At 39.2% G+C, this 21,307-nt stretch overlaps 1 protein-coding gene across 1 annotated transcript in view; it reads right to left on the reverse strand.

The window, feature by feature from the left end:
• The window catches only part of LOC146003046 (adipokinetic hormone/corazonin-related peptide receptor variant I-like), a 571,777-nt gene that overhangs the window by 49,475 nt on the left and 500,995 nt on the right, over window positions 1–21,307 (reverse strand). Inside the window, exon 4 of the mRNA XM_083141210.1 lies at window positions 3,162–3,352. Coding sequence (XP_082997336.1) covers window positions 3,162–3,352 — 191 coding nt within the window. The remainder of the gene's footprint in view (window positions 1–3,161; window positions 3,353–21,307) is intronic.

The raw sequence follows: 21,307 nt of genomic DNA on the forward strand, positions 1-21,307 counted from the left end.
GCTAACCACTCTGCCAAGCAGGTCGGCTGCAATGATTGAATTGAGAAAAAAAGGTAGTAGTGAAGTAGAAGTGAATTTAAGCCATGCAATTTCAATAAAAATGCACAGATAATAAAGTTTGTTTGTTTTGATAAGCGAATGATTGTTAAATAGGCACAAATTCCTTTAGTCATCATTTAAATTTAGTTAGAGTTACCAAATAATTTGGTCAAAATTATGAAATTAAGCACAGGGTAACAAATGTTTGTTATTAGTTACCAAAAAAGATAAACTAAATGTGTTTAATTAATTCAAATAAATTAATTACTTCTGTGAAGTGACAAAGTGCATTAACATGTTAAAACTGCAGACCATTCTATTTATAAAACAGAATTTTGTACAGTTCTAGGATTTGCATTCGCCTAAAAATATTTAACATTCAAATAGTACAATTGTCACTTTCTCACCTCAAAATTAAGTTCTAAATACTCAATTCAAATGGATAACATATATACAGAGCATTCCCTGACATTCGGTACGAGACTCGGCAGCAAACTGCCCGGCATCAGCGCTTGTCTTTCCCGGTGAAAGGGGTCAGCGAGAGTCACATATTGTGTACTAACCTTGACTACAGAAGGTGTTGAAAATGATGTCCCTCTCCTGCAACACATTCCTGGTATCTCCGAAGGAAATTGGCATTTACACGTGGAAGTTCGTCTACTGTAATTCTCCCGATTTTTCGTACAATACTCTCTTTTAACTCACGGATGGTGTGCGGGTTGTCTTTGTATACTTTATTACCCCATTTTTCTTTCCATCTTTATTCAGAACTGACCCTGTTACTCTAAACTTTTCACGAGGTTTAATATAAGCGACTGTCGCGGACCCATTCACCGGCAAAGACAAGCGCTGATGCCGGGCCGCTTGCCCCCGAGTCTCGTAGCGAATGTCAGGGAATGCTCTGTAGTATATTACACACACACACACACACACACACACACACACATCGTTGGGCAATCGTGCCAATTGCTGTATTGATGCAGGAGGGATGTACTTTGAGTAATAAACAGGCAATGTTCAAATATTTTGTTTCCTTTTCATTTGATAAAGACTGTCTCATTACTTAATGGAACTGTATTGCTATTAAAAAAATGCTCATGTAAGAATAGTTTACAGATGAAATTGAACCTTGAATTTCTTAATTACTCTCACAGCCTAATTTAAAATGAATAGAATTAAAAGTAAGAAAGAAATTGGTCCATCAAAATTCCTAAATGTGTTACTTACATTGACCAAAATGTAAACAATCCTGCACCAAATTTCTCCATCTTCCCATAAAGAGTAACATTTCTCTAAATCCCATTTCCAAAGTAACTGTACATGGTTTTAAAAAACAGTTCATTACTTAGTAAGAGTGATACCAGTTCGAAAGAACATTCGCTTATATGTTAAGAAAGAAGGCTGTTATTCGAAGACAGCTCTTTGATCCTTGACGTAGAATAATTTCTTCCCTGAGAAAACATCTCTTGAGACGAGGTCTTGGGAATGTCCAGCTGATGCTGTGTTTTTAGAATGAATTGCAGAAGATTGTCTGCTCGCAAACTGGTTAATGGGCATGCTTGGTACATTGACGGTGGAATATAGTGGTGAAATTACAATAATCTTAAGAGTATCCTGTATATTATAAACATATACAGGGTGGCCCAACAGTCCCGCACCAGAGGCTGGACCATTGGATTCAAATCAGGGGATCGGGGAGTCCATTCTACGAATTTCTTACGTACAATCCATTGAGGGAAGTTCTCATCCAGCCACTGACGTAATGGGGCGTCTTGTATGAACCACTGCGGGCGCAAGCAATTAAGTCCAAGTCGGGAAGTAACGAGTCTTCCAACATACACACACACACACACACATACACACACACACACACACACACACACACACACACACACACACACACAGTTCACATAGCAGAATAACTTCTACCCGCTTTCCAGTAATCACCATGCAATAGAGACATTTCACAATAATTGCCATTTACCTATGGTGCGGGACTTTTGGGCCACCATATATTGCAACATGCAGTTTCTGTTACGTAATTTCATTGAAATAGTTACTCGATTTAATTGGCTCCGATTACATCGTGTGTGGGTCACTTGAAAAGTAAGGTATTTGTAAGATGCCTACAGAGCAATGAGGAGCTCATAAACACCACCACGCTCCAGCCGCATTTACTCCCCGGTTCGGATTTCATCAGAGGCTGGATGGATCCCAGAGTAGCTTTATACAGCGACATGGTCTGAACAATTCTTACACGAGATCACCTCCCCCAGGAATCGAACCGGGGGTTTCCCGCGTGGCAGACTCAACACGCACGCATGCATTTAGGGCGACACTGTGAGTTCGTAGCTAATAGTTTAGAAACGGATGATCAATTACATGAACTATGAATGCAATCTCACAAAAACGCACGGAAGGAGGCGAGATGGTTGACTGATTGATTGATTTGGTGTTTTATGTCCACTTTATGCACAGTAAGGCTAATCGGAACTGGACCTAAAGTTTGAAGTAGGATCCGAACCACTATGTGCATCCACCGGTTACGAACCCGGGACCCTATGATTACAAAGCGAAGAGGGAGACCCAGAGGCGAGATGGAATTATGTGGAGCTCCGTTAGACGGGTTGCTCAACGTTTTCAAATGTAAAAGAGGCACATTGTAAGATCTACTAAACAAACACTTTTTGTAGGAACTTGTAGTTCAATGGATGTTCATGTGGTGACGTTATCCGCTTTGTTATCCTATTACGAAGCTACCATTTAATTTAATCGGTAAAACAACTTTTGGACACCCATTAGGATATTGATGACCAAAAAAAAAAAATATTATTGAATTGATAGTGCTAGAATTAAGCTATTTTCCAACGCGTAGGTAAGAAACTCAAAATCTGCACCCTGTTTCAATAGTATTTTACATCAAAAGTTAAGATTTCGATGCATTATCCTCCAATTGTGAGGGTTTTTGCTGTATAGACTCTATGTTACATCACATGCACGCCAAACGCATACGAAAATTGAAGACAACATTATGCAAGAGATATGAATCCTTGTAAACGCACACATTCCCAACAGAACATCAAAGCACACATCGAAACTTCAGCTCGAGCGTCGTAACTTACCAGTGGATTTCCTGCTGAGGGAGCCTCCCCTCCCGGCACACCCGAAGCAGCGGCGAAATTCCTTTTTGAAGTTCATCGCATACGTCCCATACACGAGCGGGTTCATGCAGGAGTTGGAGACCGCCATAATGAACAGCGCGTTCTGCAGCCTCTTATTCACTTGTGATGCGCTTTCCCGATCAAACATGTACCTGAAATGAAGCAAGTAATAAGAAAAATTAATGTTTGAAATAAACAATAAGCAACAGCATGCACGCAATTCAATTCAATTAAGACTCGCTGAGAAAGAAACAAAAAAGGATCGTGGAAAATTTATTGGTAAAGTCCCAGCCTTCTTTGGAACGTAACTTTAAAGTAAGTTCCGAGCGATCAGTTGGTCTTTGACAACCATATGTCAAGTCCACGTGGAGCCCAGCAAATCAATTCTCGAAACTTTCCCACCAATAGCGTCCGTTTTAGGAACTGGCAGTACTTGTCAAGTCCACGTGGAGTAAATGAGATCCTTGCAGGTATGTTTAGTAGGTTTGTTACTGTGTTGTGGTAATTTTGTTTTACACAATGTGGAGACCTTGGGAGTGTAAAGGCGTCGCAGTTCGTGTTGCATGTCTAAACACTACAGGTAAGAGTGACAACAGCGCTTCTCAGAAAAACACATGCTGGATCGAAACCAGATACGCGTCCTGTCAGCTTCCTCTCGAGCTATGTCAAAAATACCGAACTGACGTTTCAATGAGGACTTAAACCATAACCGAAACATACAACTTGTTAGTACGGAATAGCAAAATAAAATATTCAACTATGCGAAGTTCTATTATTATGAAAACTGGTTGGAAATGCACTGAAATTTAAAAAAAATGAATAACTCCAGTAAAGTATTCAGGTTAAAATAACAATTGGTGCTGTTCTCAAGGCGTGCCCCGTATGTAGAGCTTGACATTTGTTTCGGATGGCCATATCTAATAGCTATGCTCTGCTCAGGGAATCTGTGGAGCAATCGAACGAAAACAAGTCATCTGCGCAAGTAGTGACTCGAAAGGGATCCGGCAACGAATACGCTAGAGGGGCAGGGATTACATGGATGGGGTAACGAGACTGTAGCTACCAGTCTCGTTGGCAGCAGCGGCCACTGCTCCCCCCTCACCTTCTCCCCTTCTTTAGCGTTATGTATAGAGTTGCTCCACAGACTCCTGGACGGTGTAGAAGAATTGACAAGTTTTGAGGTAACAATTTTTATCGTTTTCATTCTCATAGTTCCTGAGATATTGATAGATCACTTTCTGTGGATTCTTACGATTGACGGACAACAACACAAGAGCCGCATCGGTGAATATTGGGTGTTTGTCTCACCATTTTGCTACTGAAGGTGTTACGGTTTCGACTCCCGGTCTGTGCACAGGTGTGTCATTTCATCAATGCACTACAGGGTGGACCAAAAGTCACGATCGGATATTGATATTATTATTGTGAAAGATAATGTGGCAATAGAAAATATTCAAATCCGTTTTACATTGAGCAAAAAGCTCAGTAAATAGCTCAGAAAATATTTTATTTTTGTTCATGAATTTTGCAACTGCAAAACAACTAAACATCTTTATCTTCGCTTCTTTGTGACTCCAAGATCTATTGGAAACATTAGTCCGCAAATTTGCAACAACTAGAATTCGCCAATATATTTGCATTACAAAGCAACATGGGCTAATTTTCGTGCCAACTGGAAATTTAACGATACGAATGCAAATATATTCCAGGTACTGAACGCTGGAAGTCGAAAGAAACAATTACCATCACAAACAGATATTTAGGGAAATCAGAGAAATTCCAGAAGCTATATGTTCTTAGACTTCATTCTTGTTGATTGCTTTACTTTTTCTTGACACTCTTGACTTTCTAAGCCATATTTGACAAATTTAACATCAGCTTGTGGTTCTAATTCGCGACATTCATTGCGTGTTATTCAAAGCCTTCAACTGTCCACAAAACTTTTTCCTCCGATTCTGGGACGAATATCTACCGTAGTTGAAGCAGTGATCTAATATTGTTACTGCGTATTTCCTTCTCAGTTTTTCTTATTGGTCGACGTGAATTGTGGAGGCGGCTTAATTAGAAAACTTTTTCAAGGACTGCTTTCTTTTTCAGGTATGAATCTGCGCCATGACATTTGTAGTTTAGCGGAGTTAATGAGCAAAAAATCATTCCCAGTCTCGAAACGTGAGGCCAGGAATTTCTTTTATCTATTTGATGTTCTAAAATGTTGCCGTTGGCTGCGTTTCTCGATAAAGCTGGGAAGTGGGGCGGCTGGAAAAAACAACGTTAATCATTTCGGGGTGGCTTGGCTTGGCGTGGATAGCGGACGAGAGATAAACCTTGGAAGATACACAATCCTTTTTTCTCAGCCAGTATCCTTTCTGGAAGTTGCAAGTTCAGTTCTCGAATGTGCAAATTTCAGTTGTTTTTTGTTCTTATACAAACTGGTATTGTTCTTTCACTCATCGAATTTCTGATATTCCAGGTCGCTTTTATTCTTGGTTTAAGCGCAAGGATGAGGATGACTGATGAAATGTGTGATGGGAAGCACCCATGACTGACAAGGATTCGAATGATTAAATGAATGTGTTAAGATTTCTGGGGTGTGTTGGCACATGTGGTAATTTCGCAAGAATACAAGAAAAATTCCGCTTCTCTAAAATGGTTAACTTAAAGTTTAAAAGTGGTTGTACAAACCTCCTTGATTGATTGAATTAGATAAGTAAACGATTAACGTAAGAAAGAAGATGAATAATGTGAATTAATTAAAAACATGAAAAGCTTGATTGGTTGATTAAAAACTTTTTGGTGCTTAGGCTTGTATGGCCATTCTGCATCCTTCTAAGTACACGAGGAAAAAATCCTTTTATCTAAGAAACTTACCTTAAAGTGAAAAAGGAGTATAAAGGCCCACTTGAAAAAATACAGGGTGTCCCACGAACGCGCAACTGGGAATTAAGAGTGGCGTTACTTTGTAACCGAAACCTGTACATACATAAGTCATACACCAAATGTTAGCCCTGTCCAAGTAGATATTTTTAAACATAGAAACAACAAACGGGGTGCAGTGTTGTTGCCAAATGTAAGTGAAAGTGTAAATTTATTTTTCCACAAAGCATGAAAAATTGCATGTCAAACATTCGTACGGAAATTTGGACGTCAATTTCCACACTTTTTTCACCATAATTTTCATTTTCTTTTTTTTTCCTGTTTCCAGTATTTCCATGTCATAGAACATCACTAAACACAACTTTTGTTGCCTTCAAACATCAACAGTGTTGCCACCGTACCTCATATTTTTTTTTTAAATACCCATTTGGACAGGTACGCCTTTACGAGGCATTTCAGGATTGGCTATACGCGAAAACGATCGGTTTTCTTCTCTGAACTATAGATGGCGAAATAGTCCACCTACCCAAGGTGGAAATTGACGTCGAAATTTCCGTACGAATGTTTGACATGCAATTTTCCATGCTTTGTGGAAAAATAAATTTACACTTTCACTTACATTTGGCAACACTGCATGAACAACACTGCACCCCGTTTGTTGTTTCTATGTTTAAAAATATCTACTTGGACAGGGCTAACATTTGGTGTATGACTTATGTATGTACAGGTTTTGGTTACAAAGTAACGCCACTCTTAATTCCCAGTTGCGCCGTTAGTGGGACACCCTGTATTATACGTTAAAGTTGTAAACGAACTTCCACGGGACGGACACAACACATTAAAAAGGCAAGGACATCCTAAAAACCTTCTGAGAAACAGTGCATAAGCTAAAAGCATTTGCTAAAAAACATGAAAAATTGTGTTCAGGCAACGAACCTACGCTAGTCTCTTCTCAACAACAAACATTTCTTTGTGGTTCTTGTTCTTTGCTTATCACGCAAACAGAGAAACTTTCTACAACTGTCCAAATCTCCATTTAAACTTCTTCCTTCAAAGAGGATTGGCCGAGAATGAGGTTGTAATTGCGATAAGAACTTGAGAATTAAGTTGTCGCTTACACCATTGACCTGCCCGCTTCCTTAAAACATTCCCCTTCCGGCGTTTTCCACTCGAGCGATAGCAAACAGGAAAAATAATTTAGAAATCTCCCGGAACTGTAAATGGAACTTTGCTTTCATTCCCATTGTGCGCAGTTTCTTCTTATTCGTAAGACGCTCCAGTGTGGGATAAGCTTTTTCCCGAACCGCCGCAGCGTTTCAATATACCTCAAGTTAAATCCATTGTTCGCCATGAAACTTTATCTCGTATTTCTTTTGATTAAAAGAGGATCATAAGTTAAGAGTATTTGAAAATAAAATCCTTATGAAAACATATAGATCTAAAAGGGATGAGGATACAGGTAAGTGGAGAAGATTACATAATTTAGAACTGCACAGTTTGTATTCCTGTTAAGATATTATTATAATAATTCAATCAAGAAGACTTAGGTGGGCAGGCCATGTGGCACGAATGGGAGAGGAAAGAGGAATTTACAGGATTCTTGTTGGGAAACCTGATGGTAAGAGACCTGTAGGAAGGCCAAGACGAAGATGGAGGGACAACGTTGAGATGGACCTAGAGGAAATTGGTAAGGATAGAAAAGAGTATATAGATCTTGATCAGGATAGGGACAGATGGAAGGCTTGTGTTTCTGTAGCCATCAACCTTCGGGTTTAAGAAGGCTAGAGATTTAGTGCGTTAATAGGACAGTTTATCATGTTCTGGGTTCAGCTTTAAGTTGACACTTTTATATCCTTACACAAACGGAAAAGTGTTTGTATCAATTCGCCCGGTGGTCAAAAGTAGGGCTGCATCGATTCAGAATCCGGAAAAAGATAGGATTGGAAACATATTGGCATTCAATATTTTTCTGCGCGAAAGAAAAAAACATTCGCGTTTACAGTTGTATCGGAGCGTGATTTTCTGCATAGATAAATTCTTTTGTTCATCCGTTGCGAATGAGAAATGCCGCTGTGACGTCACATCAACGATTAGCGCGAGAAGATCGATCGTCGTCCGATTGGCCAGGATATTGAAGATACGAGGGTTGATGAAAAGGTAGAGGATTGTTATAGTTGACTGGTGAATTGCTGCAAGCGTTCAAGGGCCAACTCAGGCTAATAAGGTGGGTGTCTTTTAAAGGATTCCACACAAAACCAAACGGAAAAGTAAAACATGTGGACATTAATAAGGTTAGTTTCAAAATACTTGAAGTGCATATGGTTACAATGCAACGCCTACGTATGGCTCTTACCTTAATATTGCACAATATTGCAAAACTAAGTCAATTTATCTTGCATTAATAATGAGTTCTTGTATCGGATGCATAGTACATTACTAACAGCCGTCCTCCGTGGCAAGTGGTTACTTCAGCGCGCTGAGACGTAAAAGGTTCCGGGTTCGAAGTGTGGCAGTGGTGTTCTTTGTAAGAATCCTTCATGAGTTTCATCACATCGATATCTACGTTCTTGCAGCATAAATAGTATCGTATCATGGCCTCGTTCCAACGGTGTACAGTCACTCGCAATAAAGATGGGACACCTATATCCTGAAATACACGCTTCAGTTCAAGGTGTTGTGTGTTGCTTAACTCTAAGGTGATAAGTGGATTTTAATAGCGAATTTTCAATGGCAGCTTCTACCAGCGCAGTAGAGTTATGCAACACACATAACGTCTTGTAGGGTAGAGAGTATTAAGGATCTCGGTGTCTCGCCTTTATTGCCGGTGACCGTACATTCACGTGAAATCTCATCAACCTACTCCCCATTAACAATTATCACACAGATACAGGAAAGCAAAGAGAAATGGGTTAACAAAATTTTCGTTAGTTTATACGTAATAGTTTGAGTTTTCATTACGATACAATGAGATCACTTCATCAGGGTTGATAAAGGTCGAAAAACACATAAATTCTATTGGATTCCGCTGTAGGACCGGAATCTTTTTTCTTGCACAATTTAAATTCGGTCCAAGTTGCGTATTATTACGTTGAAAAAAGGTTCCTGGACCGTATTTAAATTCATCCGGAAGAAAGGTCTCTGGACCGAATTGAAATACTTTACAGATAAAAAGGTTCTTTACGGTCCAGAACCCATTTACGCTTGCTGATTTCCTCTCCTGGACCGGAATTGAATTTATTTAAAAATTCCTGGACCTTTAATAACCCTGCATTTCTTACTTCGCCGGCAGCGGACCGGAAAACGACGTAGACCTTGACTTAATGGAACTCGGGATAGAAATGCTCTTTCATTTCTTTAATTGTCTGCAGGTTGTCTTGTTCCAACAACCACTCTTCGATCGTCAGTAACGAGCAGATTCAAATAAGCTGCTTCAGCGAAAAACAGGTTTCGAGGGCAAAAGATCTTTCGTCCGAGATAACTCAAAATACACACTTGGATGCTTCTTTCTTGAAAGACAAGTTCTCTCATTGGTGGAGCAGTTGAGATGTCTCGCAATTTTACTAGACTCAGATGCCCTGGAGGTCTTGCTACAGTCTTCTTATTCCACCAGGGGCGGCCATTGAAGAGGTGCCACTGAGTTCCCACAAACATCCCGCGTGTCTCGTTGCAGCTCAGGTCACGACGAACACTAAGGAAGCTCGCTCACGGATGTAGAAGCTACGTGACTCCAGCGTGAATGTTTGCATTTGCTTGTCTGTTTTATTAATGAAACTGGCATGCTTTCAGGCTGCTGCTTCGACATGTGAGCAGTGTTCAAATAGAACATAATTTGGCCATAAGGGGATAGTAAAGTAAAAACAAAGATGGCGGCCGTTTCACCACAGAGTTTCCTCCAAGTAGCCGTTTTATACAACGCTTGGTGCTTGCTTGCACGGGTGAAAATAATCCCGGTTTTCCTCAGACGCGGGTCGAACCCGGGTTTCTCGCATGGTAGTCAGACGCGCTAATGATTTAGCTACCGCGTCTGTAGGTATCCCCTTATGACGATAGACTTCAGAAATTTCCCATATTTATTTTCATTTCATTGATTTTCTTGTTGGCGATAGCTATCTTCCTCCCAAGCCTATTTAATGAATAAATAAATAAAACGTTTTGGGTACTGTGGCACCTATGACCATTTCACCCTTCAAGTATTCGAGTAAAAATCTCCTTATCTAAAAGCCTTACCGTAAAGTTACAAAATCGGTGCAGAAAGCACATTGAAAAAGATTTAAAGTTCAAAGCTATGAAGGAACCTACACAGGACATTCACGACACATTAAACAGGTAAGGATACACACAAAACATCTTCAGATACAATGTAAAAGACCCGTGTCTCTCAAGAATAAAAAAAAAAAACCTGTCATCAACTCCCAACATGGATCATAAGGAGTTGGAAAGTTAAACGTGTATCTGAGGAAATTGAATCTTGAACATTCAACAAGGATACGCCGAACACTTAAGACAAGGTTACATCACGCCATTGCCCTTGCAGCGATGACTGTGTCCGATACAAAGCCTAGTTAAAATAAAGTCTTCTCGGCGAGAGAGACGGTAGAAGGAACACCATGCACGAATAGTGGGCTTGATAACGCGAAGCTTGTTCCCACATTTCCTGTCAGGTTTCAGGCAGAGAAGAATTTCATCACTCATCCTCATGGTTGCGATTAGCGTAAAGCGACGCTAATTAACAGAAATGCCATTATTATAAAGATAATTATATTGTACTTAATTGAAGTTCAATCCAAATTGTGTCATTACAATCTGCCCGTGCAGCCGGCTCAATAATACTTGTAATCTATTTTATCCAAGGCTATTCAGAAATGTTGCCTACCAGGTATTCAATTAAATTTGTGTTGAATCATTTTAGAAACGTTTTCAATGTTTCAGACTTCATTTAGACGTTTCAAACATGAAAAATTGCATTTTTATCCTGTTACTATGCAATCTAACTATACCAGATTGCCAGTGCGGCTTATATCTTTTGGAGAAAATCGACAATTCCCTATGAGTTCAGCAAACAGCATGTAAAATTAGCTTTCGCGAACACTCCGCCCCCTGCGTCCTAGTTTCTGGAAAATCCACGGACGAGATGAGTACTTCATTCTGATTTAACTTAATTACTACATCTGAAACGAAATTTTCCATTAATTGATTCCAAGTGGAGATAATGGGTTTAATTGACAAGGTTTCCTTAATTATAACACCATTGACCCAGCGAGGAAAAAATGTGATGTCGATGTTAAGAAAGAAACAAAAACTTCAGCCAGAAAAAAAATCTATCCGCTTCAGCGGCACACAGCGGGATCAAGCAATAGAAGAACTACTTCAATAGCTGATATAACATCTGGCATATTCCGCTGTGAATGAAATGGTTTGAAGCAGACTTCTCAGGATATTTTTCAGCAGGTTTCTTTCATCAATAACTCGCCCTTTCCTACGTCAGTGCAGATGGAAGCAAAGGATTACGACAAGGCGGTTTCGTGTCTTTTGAGTTTGAGAGAGAGTCAATTTCTGATCTTTCGTTTCTAGACTATTACAATGTCAAAACTATTCACACACGAAGATTCTGGTATCCTAGGTAATGTAGTGGCGTTCCCTCATTTACAAATAAGGTAAAGGTTAAGTTCCCCGTGGATACAGCACCGTGCCACGAAGGCACATCTAGGGTATGTGGGGATAGGGCCCCACACATTCTAGATATCGGCCAATTTGGAACCACGCTCCGGTCGCCTTTATCTCCCCAGGTACCCATTGATTTGAGGCTGGGTGAGCCCCGGAGCCGCTTTAAGCGGGGACAAGACCGGATATATTTCGATCTTAGATCACCCACGCCGGGAATCGAACCCGAGTCTGCAGTGTCGAAGTCAGACACCCTACCGACTAGAACACAGCTCTTTTACAAGTCTAATCAAAACAGAATCTTAGTACAGTAAAACCTCGTTAATCCGAACTAATAGGGGGATAAGTTGACCGGTTTAACGAAAGTCCGGATTAACTGAAATAACCTAAAAGAACAGTAGAAAGTGCATTAAAACTCCGTTTATAGCAACAAAACACGTTTATTATGGTGTATTTAAACGGCATAGGCCTAAATACACTATACAGCACAGTACAAAGTCTGCGGGAAACAGAATTTCATCAGTGGTTGACTGCCTTTTCTGTGGAAATTCCTCTTGTTGACTTCTAGCCACATTTAAAACCTTGCATTCTGTTTTTTTTTGTTTTTTTTGCCTGTCCGGATTAAGTGAAGTCAGGTTTATCGGGGTCCGAAATAACGAGGTTTTACTGTATTTCTCTTTCACAATTTGTGACATCCACTATATTTCCTGAAAAAGAAACTCGGAGCATATCTTTTTCCACACAATTTTAAAGAGACGTAAAGAGTCGCCTGGTTAACAAATGTTGAAGTGGGTGTTACAAGAATTATCACCATCGCCTCGTTAAGCTTGCGAAGAACATGGCTGAGAGTCTTTTCAATTTCGTTCGATACTATACAACATACGTTCAGACAATGAACATCCATTAAATTAAAACTAGTTTTAAAAGGTACCCGCAACAAATTTTTCAAAAAATAGATTCTTTAGAGATAAAACTTGAGATGCGAATTTTGCATTTCTTAATAAATAGTTTATCATAAATTAAAATATAACTGAAATAATGTAGAAGACGATGGTATTGTGAAACGTTCAGAGAACCATTTCATTAAAATATTAATATAAACAATGTAATGCGATGCCATGAGACCGGGTTCGAATTCCGACATGGGTCCTCTTTGTGAGTCACCCTTCATCAATTTTAATCATATCATCACACCCCCTCATCTTAGCCAAAAGTGGCAGAGAAGCGAAATGAAATAAACTAAATCAATTAATCAATAGAACAAACTGTCATCAGGTTGTCAGCGCTTTGAGCTAATCCCTGGACGACGTAAGCAGGGATTGTAATTGCAATCACTTCTATACTTTGATTGATTGATTTAAAATTGTTGGGAGCGTCGGCACCTATATCCATGTTGCACCCTTCAATGTATTCGGGGAAATATCCCCTTATATAAACTTCTTACTTAAAAGTTTTAAAACAATGGGTGTAAAAAGCCCCTTGAGGAAAAATTGAAATGCGAGGTTGTAAACCGGCCTTCACAACACAAACACAACACATTAAAAAGTAAGAATAAAGTAAAAACCTCCTCACAGACAGTGGAAGAGAGTAGCTCTTCCCAAAAAGCAAACAACATTTGTTAAAACATTGTCGTAAACTCCCAACAGGGATGACAAACAGTTTGGAAGATGAAAAGTTTGCCTGAGGAAAGCAAATTCGGAACATTGATATAATTATTAAGCGTCACAGTCACACATTTCCAAACGTAATTCTTATAGTTATTAAAAAAGAGTAAGTACTCGTTACAATTATTAAAAAAAAAAGTGACTGTTACTTCTAACAAGGGAAATTATCTAAGTGTCGCCCTCCGATTTCCATGAAACTTGGCAGGTGTATAGAGGGGCCCAAAGGAAGAAATATGTGATTTTTTTGTTTCAGCTAAAATACTGTCTTAGGGATCAAACCCCCCTCAAAATGTCAAGATGAGAACAAATTGACGTGCGGATCTGGCCGCTGTGTCCCCTCCGATTTCCATGAAACTTAGCAGGTGTATAGAGGGACCCGAAGGAAGAAATACTTTTTTTTTCGGCTAAAAAGCTGTTTTAGGGGGCAACCCCCCCTCAAATGTCAAAATGAGAACAAATTGACGTGCGGATCTGACCCGTGTCTCCCCATCCGATTTCCATGAAAAAACACATACTTCTTCCTTTGGGCCCCTCTATACACCTGCCAAGTTTCATGGAAATCGGAGAGAGACACTTAGATAACCTCCCTTGTAAGTACCAACTTCCCAACACAGACCACAGTTCTCCACAGGTAGTAGACGCGTGAAGGTTCTGCAACCCTCAAAGCATATCCAAACATCCCATAACGAACGCCCATGTATTTTTCTAAACCGTGCCCCTTCCTGTGAACTGCCTACTGAACGCCTTCTTGGCTCTAAGGATCGTATTTCCATTTCCAGCCTACTTGTTTTCCGGGTAGACCTGAATCCTTTCAGGCAAATTCCCACAGACGCCCTCCTTCATTTGCCAACATTGATGTACTGCGGTGCATTTTCTCGGCGAATCTTTCGCGAATTCCCTCACCCCGTATCCTCATTTGCCATTCCAATTGGGACTAAGGCGAACGGAAATTACCGCCAGAATTATGCAAGGCCTCATTAAATGCGGCTGTTTCCATCGGGGCGGAGTTTTTATTTATTTACGCAACGCCACGGTTGCATCTAGGGTTTCTGTATTTCACGCGGCGCCGTGTGCTGGTTGTCAGGAACATCTAGCGTAGTCAAATTACAGAGATGCCGTGGCCCAGCAATTGAGGCAAGATCAGCTTTCCACTCAGAATTGCTCCTTTTCCTCCATCAGGTATAACTGATAACTAGAACACCTTGTAAGGTATTAGCAGGAGATGAACTATGTATAGAAATTTAAGAACACAATGCAGGTTGGACCAGGGTCTCAGGCATACGGTGTCATTTCTCTACCCACCTTTTCGGCAAAAATGAAAACTCTTAAGCACTTTTTTACCCGTTGTTCTTTTCTTCCGTACATCAGTTTGTACTCAATTATCTAACTCCTCGTTCTCGTACCTGGGATTCGATTGAACTGAGCCAGCCTCCGTGGCGGAGTGGTTAGCACAGCAGGGATCGAATCCCGGCCTGGGAGTGTGTGTCCCTTCATCAATTGGCGTTTAGCCAAAAGTGTTAGAAATGGGAAGTAAAATTAACAAAATCAATCATTCTTTTGAATTGTTGTTTTAAGTCCAATTTATGCACAGATAGGCTAATCGGTACACTACCCCACACCTTAAAGTGGGATCAAAATCAGTGTGCAATGTGCCTCCAATAGGTATCGAACCTGGTCCTCCTTGATTAAAAGCCGACTACTTTACCACTACGCCATCGGGAGTCCTTAAACACAAAGAACAAAATGCATCATATCGATTGATGCACTAAGGTGTGTTTTATGGCTTCTTCAAATAATCAGATTCACATTTGATGCATTTTGGTGCATTTTTGTATGTCGGGAAATAAACACCAAAGTGTATCATTTGATTCAAGTGAGGATTTCCTTCAGTCGAGATGCACTTCAATGCATCAGTTGATGTTCCTTGATGCACTTTCCTGCATCTTTTTTGATGATGCACTTAAACGTTTGGTCTGAGCTACAGAGTTTATGTAGCTCAGACGAAACGTTTAAGTGCATCAACAAAAAATATGCAGGAAGGTGCATCAAAACGCATGAAGGTTAATGAAAAGCATCAACTGATGCATTGAAGTGCATCTCGACTGAAATAAATTCTCACTTGAATCAAATAATGCACTTTGGTGTTTATTTCCCGACATACAAAAATGCACCCAAATGCAAATGAGAATATGATTCTTTGAAGAAGCATTAAAACACACTGTAGTGCATTAATCGATGCATTCTGGTGCATCAATCGATATGATGCATTTAGTTCTCTGAGTGTACCTAGGATTCGAACCCTTCCCCTAGCGTTGTAACACCCTGTATTAACCACTCCGCCGCGGAGGTCAACTAAGACTAAAATAAATGTAGAATACAAACATTTAAGACCCACGGCTGAACCAATTTGGAATTATTTAATCCTAAAATAGAGCCGTTCATTACTGATACTTTTCACCATCTTCCCTTTCTACAACTCGTAGTACCATCCACATTGAGCGCACTCGCATAAATTTCCGAATAGCACGGGTGTTATTAATTTTGCTTCTTGTCAGCACTACACCTTCATTTTCCCAAACGTACAAGGAAATACTGAAGCGATGAGGACAATCAGGCAGCGCAGCTGTTTCCCAAGCGTAATGGTGCGTGCGTGTGGCAGGCAGTGAGATTCATTCGACACGCAAAACCTAAGTGAATGATTCTTCTATTTTTCGAACATCCATTGCTGAACAACACCTTGTCCCATCGCGATTTCATACTTCTTTATAGAGGACATTGCTACTGTTACAGTGTATGCTGCACGGAAACAGACAGTATGTAGTCTCTTCCACGATTAAGCTTCTACTACAATCGGATTAAAAATTATAGATACTTGAGTTTGGACTCCAATTAAAAACTAACCAGTAGACCTACATAAAATCGAGTTACATCAAAATTTAGCTTATTCAATTCTGCGTTATAGTATGTTAACCAAAATGTTTTTTTGAATATGTCTTATATCTTTTATCGGCGTGAGAACAAAAAAAGGGCCTTTTTTTTGGAACGAGCATTGACGAGCGCCAGCCCGAAGTTTTCACGGTTCAACGGACATCCCTGTGGGCAGTGTTGCCACGTTCCGCGTACATCTTTACTCTGTTAAATAAAAATCTGTATAAAATCGGTTTCTCAATGTGAATCGACAATGATAGTGCATTTTAAAAACAGATGCAAAGAGCTTCAAAACAAGACCAATATTGTATTTGTAGGACTACCCAATACTAAGAAAAAGTTGTTTCGCAAAATTAAAAATAACTTTTTTTTGACAAATTTTGAAAACCTGAAAATTAACGATTGTATTAAAAACCTTTCTGCCTGCACCCTACTAAAATTTCATAACGATCAGACAACAAGTTTTTGATTTACAGAATTTAAAAGAGAGCGATCGTATGCTAAACTAAAAAAAAGGCCCTTTTTTGTTCTCATGCCGATAAAAAATATAAGGCATACTCTAATTTTTTTTGTTAGCATAGATTGACGCAGAATTGATTAAGCTAAATTTTGATGTAACTCGATTTTATGTAGGTCTACTGGTTAGTTTTTAATTGGAGTCCAAACTCAAGTATCTGTAATTTTTAATCCGATAGTAGTTCTATGCGTCCAATAAAGATCGCTGTGAAAGACAATTGCCAACGTGTTATGAGTTGACTGACGGATTTATATTCAACTAATTGATTGGTTGATTTATTTTATTTTAATTATTTAATGAGGATGAGTGCTGAATTGGTGAAATTGAAGAAGGAATCTTATAAGAAACACTATGTCCAGGCTAGGATTCGAAACCGGGAACCCATGACGTCTTAGCGCGGTGTGTTAAGTATTAAACTATTTATGACTTCAGAAGCACTCTTGTTACGCAAACGCTTAAGTGAATAGTTGGGCATTGAACCGAGAACCCTTGGCACGTGAAACTGTTACTCTACCACATAGCTACCAAGCCACTTGGCAATCGGACTAAAGCTTCGCATGGAAAACATAGAAAATTTGTAGCCCTTTTCTTCGGAAATGGCTGGCTAGAGCTCGCTAGTTCTTCGGCATTTAAATACCTATAGGGTACCCCACCACTGCAAGAAGTCCCGTCCTGAACACAATTTCCCAAGACATGCCTTCTCCTTGTTAGTCACATCCTATAATACATCAGACTGTCTACCAAAATAACCAATCCGAAATCCTTGACCTTTTTTCGCGTTTTCATTAACTTTTATTTATTTATTTATTTAATATAAGATTCCAAATACAGCGTTAGCCATTTTACATTGGAACGTTTTTATAGAACATAAGGACAAAAAAATAATAACATAATACATCAAAAATAATAACATAAAAAAATTACATGTGGTTAAGAGAATTACATATTTTTTGCTAACTTTCTTCTAAAACTGTCCAGATTTTCAAAAATGTCTATTTGGTTCCTAGATTATTATATTCACTGGGCAGTCTATGGAACAGAGAGCGCTGGATGAGGCACAATCTCGGCTTCTGAGAGGCAAAAAGTTGAGTGCTTCTTGTTGAGCGGGGAAGGCACACGAAAGTGAATTTCCTGAAGAAGGCGGTTACTTCTGATGTTGCCATTCACTATTTTATGTAGAAATATATGGTCAGTCAGTCTATGTCTCTCTTGAGGAGTTTGGATATTTAACATTTGCAGGAGGATGGACTTTTGCAAGTGTTTTGTGGACGGAATTCGGTGTCGAACAATGGCCAGGAAGAAATTTACGACGGAATTAAGTCTATCTGAATTTGAGGGGCATGCCATAGACCAGATCGGAAAACAGTATTCAATTTTAGGTGACACAAAAGATTCGACCCCCACTTAGGTAAAGTTGGAAATTATTAGTTAAGAAAATAAATATTTTTTACGTAATGAAAAGCCCGTACCAAAAGACTGGTTATGACGAAAAATGAAGCTGAACTTTTAACAAAAAAAAATAGACTTGCTTTATGCATTATGCCTAATGCATGCAATAATTAATGTTCCCTTCCATGTAGAGACTTAGGCGTCTGCGCTCGCAATATATATATATATATATATATATATATATATATAGTATTGGGGCTTGTGTTATCGTCCCTATATGTTTGTGAATGTCCCTTAATCCATTTCATCTTGCCGCCATTCATCCTCATCTTCGCGATTTGCCAAAAGGGATAGAAAAGCGAAATAAAATAAACTAAATTAATCAATCAATACATTGTAATACTATTTTTTTTACCACAAGGATGATATGATCCATATTTGTATGTGACGTCACAACTTTAAAATATGTCACTGATATACTTTTATGAAAGGACACGTAAATGTTGTGTTATTATATGTAATATTGCACTTTGTTTGTAATGTATACCTTTTGTTTAATGTTTATTGCATTTTATGCTCTATTATGAGTAGTTTAATGTATCTTCATGTTTGCGAGAGTGCACTATGTGAATTTGTATTTCTAAACATGTGTAGATGTCAGTTTTGTTGATAGTATCCTTTTGTAGATAGTGAGTGATTCATCTGTACTTTAATCTGTGTTCTCGAAAACAGCATAAAAGCGAGGATATCGCGTAAGAAATATCACACACTTTCGCCACGGATCGACGAAGCTTTTAAACTTAAAAGGAACTCCTCGGTGTTGTGCATATCTCTTGGTGTGGTAGTTCGGGGCGCAAGCTAGGTCTATGTGATCATAGGCATGCCGATAGCCACGCATTGAGTTTGTGCGTTTTAGTTGAGTTAATTCATCGACAAAGCGAAATCCTCGCCTTCATCTTAAGTATATTCGCATTATAATTGCAATAAATAAAGAATAAAACCTTTCAGTTTATCTACTGCAGCAATGTGGTTTTATTTCTCTGTGCTGTGAATATTGTCTTTGCGTAACACTATCCCTGTACCTGCGAGGAGTCTGTGTACTTCGCCGAGTCTCATCGTTCACCGCTGATTAATATTAAGTTATTATTAATAAATATAATAATACGTCTAATTGTATAATAAGATATGTAGGTTATGAACGTGACAAGTATAATTTCTTGACTTCTTGACCTAATTGTCGATTTCATTACTCTTTTCTCGACTTTTATGTCTGGTAGACACCCTGTATATAAAACTACTCTTAGACTGGACAGTCAGAGACCAATGTCGTCTTCAATCCGATGCATCCAGCATATCTGAAAAAATGTTTCTCGCACACGCACTGCACATCTGTGATTAGCATTAGACGTATCGTACGTGTTTGTTGGTATCACCGCTCTGAGGTTTTGTGCATGATGACCAGCAGTTGGTTCCAGTGTGCACCGTTACCTGGCAACGCATATCGCTCCACCACAGGCGCGGCATTCAGTCCATATTGCGCGAAAGTGTTACGTCATTCCTATTGTGTATTTTCTAGTGATATTTCGTGCTTTTTGCCACATGCCTTTTCCGAAATTCATTTTGTGACGTTCCCGGAATTGCTTTAAACCTCGTTACGATATTGCTTCTTTTGTGTATCTTCGGTTTGTGCGGTGAAACGAGTTAATAACCAGCAGTGTTGCCAACTGCATGAAAATTTGGTCGATAACATTGCAATAATGACAGTCATAATGATTTTGGCTATGCCTGATTTCTATTGCTTTCATTATTGATACAGATTTACCTGAGTCGGGGACCAAACATTTTCAGATGTCGACTCATCTCACCACGAAAGGTTTCGGGTTGAAGTCTTGATTTGGGCATGTGTGTTTCGTACTTTAACGTGCTTATATGTTAATGATAAACACACTATCCAGTAGGCTGTTTATTGAATCGTGTCAAGAAGCTTATTCTACATTTCAGTCGCCATGATATTCTCATGACGTCACTCATGTTGCCAGAACATATAATTGTTTTATCACTGTAAAGCCCATATGTTACAATGTGCATGCCTTTTTGTAAATTTAACTTCTTCATCAATCATCGCCATTAGCCAAAGGTGTCCCCCTGCTTATCAAATACCACAGTATGTCCATAGTATATTTCATTACATTGTAACGAACTTGAGTGTTTAAGGTTTTATATTTGTAAAATTTGAAGATTTTTAAATGTTTGTTATTTCAAATGATGTTCAGAATATCACAGGCAACTATATATAGACTGGTAAAGCTGTTGTTGGAACTTGTACATATGCTTTGAAATGCGTCATAATCCGCTAATGTTGACGTCACTTTTCCATAACGGCAGAGAAAGTGTAGGAACCCGCCTGAATATCTTCAACTAACGACGGGCAGTGTTGAAAAACAAAATAAGGTAGGGGACTCAACAGGGACGTGGTAACGGAAAATGAAATGCCAGAATAGTGTTATTGGTTTGCATTAATTTAGTTTATTTTTGGTGATACGCTGAAATATTGATTACTTGCAGAAATTTTCGTGTATTTTCATTTGTTTTGCCCAACGTTAATACTATATGAAGTTGTGTGTTAGTGATTGTGATTTGAAATGCTGTAAGAATGGTTCTTTTCGCTTCTTCAGGCAAGCAAAGAAACGTGAGTAAATCTGTACATTGCTTGTATGTCCACATACAATAGGAAATATAAGTGATTATGAAATATAAGTGATTATAAAGCTGCGTTTAACTTTGAATACCGTGTTGTGTTTCTTTTCTACCCAGCAAGCCCTGATAAGTGATAAAGAGTCTCATGTTCCCGACACAAGGAGCAGCGGACTAACTTTGTAACGACTATAGTGTCCAACTGGAGGCCGTTGCAACATTATGACCAATAGTTCGATTTTCATAAGCGAAAATCATGGGCCGAGAGCGAGTGAAACACCCTGTACCTGCCCCGTTAAGGTGCTCATCCTTTCACCCCTTCTCACCTCTCCTCTAATTGAATGTAAGTGTGGCGTTCTTGTAGTGTTAACTGGTATAAA

The sequence above is a fragment of the Lepisma saccharinum genome, chromosome 19, assembly GCF_977018435.1.
Source record: "Lepisma saccharinum chromosome 19, izLepSacc3.1, whole genome shotgun sequence".
NCBI lineage: Eukaryota > Metazoa > Arthropoda > Insecta > Zygentoma > Lepismatidae > Lepisma > Lepisma saccharinum.